The 6,000-nt window shown below is 42.4% G+C and overlaps 1 protein-coding gene across 1 annotated transcript in view; it reads left to right on the top strand.

The window, feature by feature from the left end:
- Positions 1–522: 522 nt before the first annotated feature.
- Positions 523–6,000, top strand: part of COL6A5 (collagen type VI alpha 5 chain) — a 94,900-nt gene continuing 89,422 nt past the window's right edge. Inside the window, 2 exon segments of the mRNA XM_090284944.1 lie at positions 523–589; positions 2,186–2,785. Coding sequence (XP_090141070.1) covers positions 523–589; positions 2,186–2,785 — 667 coding nt within the window.

Here is a 6,000-nt window from a genome sequence, read left to right as displayed (position 1 = left end):
CCAACTTATAAACATATATAGTAGTCAATGTTGACATAAAAATAGAGGGCAAAGAATAGCGACTGCATACATTTCGTGAGGACACAGATTTTGCATCAGGCTTGTTGCACTGTGGGTAAGAACTTGGGCTCTGCAATGACCTTTTCAGGACTAGGATCCTGGCTCCACCACTTAGCAAGCCACTCCTCGCCTATTTTCCTGTCTGTCACATAGCAACAGTAATTATACCTCCCTGGTAGGCTGTTGTGAGGATTAAATTAGATGATAGCCGTAAAGCACTGAGAAAGTCTGAGCTGTGGTAAGGGTTCAACAAACATTAGCATTATCTATTTTCAACAAGTACTCCAAGTGCCTGATGAATGTTTTAAATACACTTAGCATTGCTTGACAAATACTTATTTGTACAGTGTATTGTGTTCTAATCCAACTTTCCCAGTAATTCCTTATTATACAATGAGATTTTTCAAATATAAATAACATTCTTTTTTTACAGAATAAAAGCAAGAGATCTTCACTAACAAAATGAAGAACTGGCTAATTGCATTTGTCCTAGTCCTTTGGACTGAAACATTTACAGATCAGAGCCCAGGTACCCGTATATTTTAAGCTTATTATTATTATTTAGTAAAATAAACAATTTTATGCCTCAACAAATCTTTAGTAAATAGAAACAACGAATGTATTTATTTACTGAAAAATCATAGTACACAGCACTTAGTTGTAGTTGGAGGTATATGATATCAAGCTAACTTAATCTCTTAAGAGATGACAGAAAGTCATGGGCAAAAGTCATGAATTATGCTACACCTGACTAGAATAGCTCTAGTTATTCACTGATTTACTTAAATTCTAGTATTTCCTGTCCCTAAGAATAGAGTCAACTCATTTGTTTTGTAGGTCAGTTTCCATATTGGCCTTAATAAATAAATATAGATAGATAAATAGATAAAACAGATAGATAAATAGATAGACTATAAAAGCTACATTTTTCTACTCTCCTAACACCCTCGAATTTCCTAGTGAATTTCTGAGTTACTTTGAAAGAAGGTTGTTAGACATTAACCAGAACATCACTAATTTCGAGAGTGCAGGTAGCTGACCATGACTGCTGAAGTAGACGCTAGGGGTGCATCCCCTGGCCCAGACTCTTTATCAGGCTGGTACACCAGGCCTCCACCCTCGCTCCACACTACCAGCTGCTATAAATATTGCCATATTGCCAACAATACCTCACAGCTGTACTTCACTGTCTCAGGAGAATTGCTCTCACCTTTCCCAGAGCCATGACTCAGGAGGTTGTATCCATAACCCCCTGCTCCTTCCCTCCAATTCCCTGTGATGGTCTGCAGCCAATGTGACTGATAGGAGAATGCAAAAAACTGCCCCTCTTGTCTCAAAGTATAATTGATATTCTAGTATAATTGATACCCCAAAGCCCAAGCCCCCTTCAATCAGGCCAAGGGTACAGATCCTGCTTTGCTCCTCTTCTGCTTCCCTTACCCTGTTTCCCCCCCAGTCAAGCCCTCCCCCAAACCTCTGTCTCAGATTTGCTTCTATGCTTCCAATCCAAGACAGCTGCTTACTCAATACTACTTCTTTTTTTTTTTTTTTTAAGATTGTGTTTATTTATTTTTAGAGAGAGGGGAAGGGAGGGAGAAAGAGAGGGAGAGAAACATCAAAGTGCGATTGCCTCCCATGTGCCCCCAACTGGGGACCTGGCCCACAACCCAGGCATGTGCCCCGACTGGGATCAAATTGGCAACCATTTGATTTGCAGGTTGGTGCTCAATACACTGAGCCACAGCACCCAGGACCTGATATTGTTTTTAAAAGTTGCCATTACTCTCCACAGACCACTTGGGGACTTTCTGGTATCATGTTTATTCTTTAGTACAATATCAGAGTTTGGGGTTTGGCAACCAAAAACAAACAAACAAAAAAGTTTATTCCTTCTGGCATAGAGTTGAAAAAGCAAAATTTATTGATTAACTTACTAAAGTCCTTTTATTCGACATTTTAGTAAAAACAAGTACAGTTTCTTCTGTTTGACATCCAGAAGACACTTTTCTTGGCATTCTAAGTTGCCCTTACTATTAACTAGAACACAGTCTCAAATGAGTATTGTGGTCTGAAATGTAAAGGCTGAATAACCTCTTTGTTGGGGTTTGTCATTTTATTTTCATAGACCCAGGACCTCAGTATGCAGATGTCGTGTTCCTGGTGGACAGCTCTGATCACCTGGGAATTAAGTCCTTCCCTCTTGTGAAAACATTCATCAGCAAGATGATCAACAGCCTCCCCATAGAGGCCAACAAACACCGCGTGGCCCTGGCCCAGTACAGTGACAGTCTCCACAGTGAATTCCAGCTGAGCACCTTCAAGAGCAAGAACCCCATTTTGAACCACCTCAAGAAGAACTTCGCTTTCATGGGTGGTTCCCTGAGACTAGGAAACGCTCTCCAGGAGGTTCACAGGACCTACTTCTCTGGACCGGCCAATGGGAGAGATAGGAAACTCTTCCCCCCCATTTTGGTGGTCCTCACTTCGGCCAAATCTGAGGATGACGTGGAAGAGGCTGCCAAGGCTCTGCGGAAAGATGGGGTGAGAATCATCTCTGTGGGGCTGCAGAAAGCTTCTGAGGAGAACCTGAAGGCCATGGCCACGGCTCAGTTTCATTTCAAGCTCCCGACGATCAGAGACCTCAGCGCATTCTCCCAGAACATGACGCAGATCATTAAGGATGTGATTCAGTACAAGGAGGGAGCAGCTGATGCTGACATGAACGGTAAGAGAGCCCTTTGGTTGAGTCGGGCCCAGTCCCCATGTGGTCAGAGCTGTATCTCCACCCTCATCTCTTTCTCTCCTCTTCTAGTTTTCATAATTAACTAGACTTAAGTTCTGGAAATTTCTACACATCACAGTCTGCTCTTACTCACTTCTGCCTTTAGCTTGTGCCATTTTCTCTGGCAGGAGTCCTCTTGCTCTCCTCTGCTTTCTTAGAGCTTGAATCACTTCTGTCATCATTTAAATCTCAACCATGCAGTCATATCATCTTGAAAGCCTTTCCTTTCAAATTTCCTTTTGGGTCTCACAGTGCCTTGCGCACACTTGACGGCAGCAGCACTTCCCATGCTGTGTAATTACCCCTTTCTGTCTTTGTCTCCACCCCCATCCCCACCAATGAACTGGTAGCAACTTGAAGGAAGAATTGGCAACTTCTCTGTATTTTTCTCTATGTTCTTTGGGCCTACACAGTGCCTGACAATGAGCTGGTGTTCTAGTTCTTACTGAGTGAATATGTGAAAGTCTTCCAGGTGAGGACAGAAGATCCTTGTTTGTTCTCTTTTCCTCACAGTCCTGGCACAGTGTGAGCCACACAGTAAATATTCAATAAATACCAGGCAATTATTGATAGCAACACAAAAAGGGAACAATATCCGTAGAATGAGGCCAGGCAGAGAAGTTGTACAGTAGCGCCATGCAGAAAGCTGCAGTCTTGAGCCCAACATCTGTTGCACTGGCTCATCCCCTCCTTCTTTATCTTTTCCTTAATGAGTATCAGGACTCCCAGCCCTGGAGTACTTTTGTGCTTATATTTTTCACATACAAGACACACATTTTAACATTTTTTATATTAGGATGTGCCTTTCAGTTGTGCTTTTAAAAAAATTTCTGAAGAGCTGCCATTTCATATGAGTGTATCCTACAGTAGACAGGCTCTTGGAATTGAAGAATTATTGGAAATATTTCTGACAATTTATGGGTGAATGAGATCAATTAAAAGCAGCTCAAATTGAACTGACTCAGTACCTTCACGTATATAATTTGTCCTCAGCTGTCCTATCCCAACATAAAATTCTCCCCAACTTACTTTCTGAGCACCATCAAGAATGTCTCAAGTGACAGCACAGACCTGTCCTCCCAGGCACCATTATTTATGTTGATGTCTGTGTCTACAGGGCTGCTTAAGAGCAACACCTTATCCCAGTCACTGTAGCTGGTTTCCTTTGGGGGAATGCTGATTCCCAGGCCAGACAGCCAGTTATGATCTCTAAGCTTCCACCCACCAGAACTGCCAGTTGCCACAACTGCCTTCCTTTCAGCCCCTGGGAAATCCCTGTATTTTGTGCAGAAAAGTAGATGACCTCATCCACTTTCATTCTTGATACCTGAGGCCAAAAGGAGAACTACTTATACCTCCAATTTCTCACTTTAAAAATGCTTTATTTGTGTCTTAAGCAAGTTTTCTACGAAGACTCCAAAACAGAGGACTCTTGAGCACAGATAGTTCCCTTGGGAAGTGATTGATCCCAAGAAGCATTAGTATGGAATAGACAAAATAAGACAGGAAGCTATACATGTGGTATTGATGAACAGGTAAAACAGGCCAGTACAGCTTAAAGGAGGTCCTCAGTAAGTATGCTGTACTGATGAGAGGCTCCAGTCATTTTCTCCAGAGTAAGGTATAAAGAGTCCCCAGCATAATGGATTTTCCTGGCTGCTTCTGTGCTCAGTTGGCCATGATAGGCTATTTTGAGCAGGTGCTATCTGGCTCTAAGACTCCAAGAAGTCACCTGGTGTGATACAAAGTGCCCAGAACACAAGGTCAAAAGATCCACACAAGGCCACTTGCTGGCTGTGTGAACTTGGAGAGCAATGTCATCTCTCTGAGCCTTGCATCAGCATCCTCATATGTAAGACATGGGAGTGGGGGTGACCTTTAAACTCCCTTCCTGTTCTACCAATCATCAATTCAATGACTATAGCTATGCGCTGATTTTGTGGTCATACAAGCCTAGGCCTTAATAACTCATAGACTTTCTGAATAATAAGAAGCTTATTATTTCTCTTGTAATATCATAGGGCCAGTGCTCCAGGTGACTAGTTGTATTTCTTCTATTCAGATAGTTAGGTTGGCGGTGGCTCTTCTATATTGAAATATGACTTCCAAGGTGCCTGGAAATTAGTATAGAACTTGTGGAAGGGAAGAAAGATAGAAGGTCACTTATGGGAAAGTTTTATGTGCTAAGCTTTGAAGAGACTCACATTTCATTAGCCAGATCTTAGTCCCATGGTCCTACCTAACTCCAAGAGAGGCTAGGAAATCAGGTCTAGCTCTAAGCCCAAGAGGAGGAAGTGGACTTTAGTGAGTATCTAGAAGGCTCTGCCACCGTTAGTATTGTCCTTGAGGTGCCAGGGAGTCCCTTCCCCTCCACTGTCCTCATCCCTCACTCCTCCTGTCTTAGGAAAAATAGAAAGTTCTTATGGCATGTGTGAATCTTCTCCCAGAGAGGAAACCTTCCTGTTACCCTCCACCTTGGGGACCTTGGAGACTTTCCAACCTTTAGGTGGCTACTTAGCCTGAGGTCTCCAGGCCAATAGGGCTTCTCCACTTTCTTAGATGGTTCTGTGCACTGAATGTGCTTCTCTCAATCCTCTTAATTTGCTTCACAGCAGTATGTATAGGTACAACAAGGTTCTCCTTGCCTTTACAGGTTAGGAATAAAGGCTTTGCTTTGGAGTCAGGAGGTCTGAGTCAATCCCTGGCTTGAAACTTCAGGACCTTGAGTAGGCTACTTAAGTTTCAGTTTCCTTACTTATAAAGTAAGGATAAAAGTGATTACCTTATGATATTGGTAAGATGGCTTGTATGGCATTTGGCATAGAGGTTACTACTATTAATAATTTTCAAGTAAACACTAACCTGGACAATCATGCTGAGGGTTTGTTTTAGCCAACTGTGTGGGGTTCAGAGTACATTGATAGATCATTGAGAATTGTTTTGAATTTCACTAATATTTTTGGATTCCCACCAGGCACCAGGTACAGTAGGGACTGAGATAAGTAAGATGTGCCATCTGGCTTCTAGAGCTCACAATCCTAATGGGTAGTTTTTGGCAAGACTGAGCGTATCGCTTGGCTACACTTTCCTCAGTTGTGGTTTCTCCACCTGTGCTTAGAGTAGGAATTTTATGTGCATATGGTGTATTCTTCCCTTGA

Source organism: Furipterus horrens, unplaced genomic scaffold, assembly GCF_987537825.1.
Source record: "Furipterus horrens unplaced genomic scaffold, mFurHor1.1.pri manual_scaffold_7, whole genome shotgun sequence".
In the NCBI taxonomy this organism is placed as follows: domain Eukaryota; kingdom Metazoa; phylum Chordata; class Mammalia; order Chiroptera; family Furipteridae; genus Furipterus; species Furipterus horrens.
Note: the sequence above shows the minus strand (reverse complement) of the source record. Positions and strands in the feature narration are given on the sequence as shown.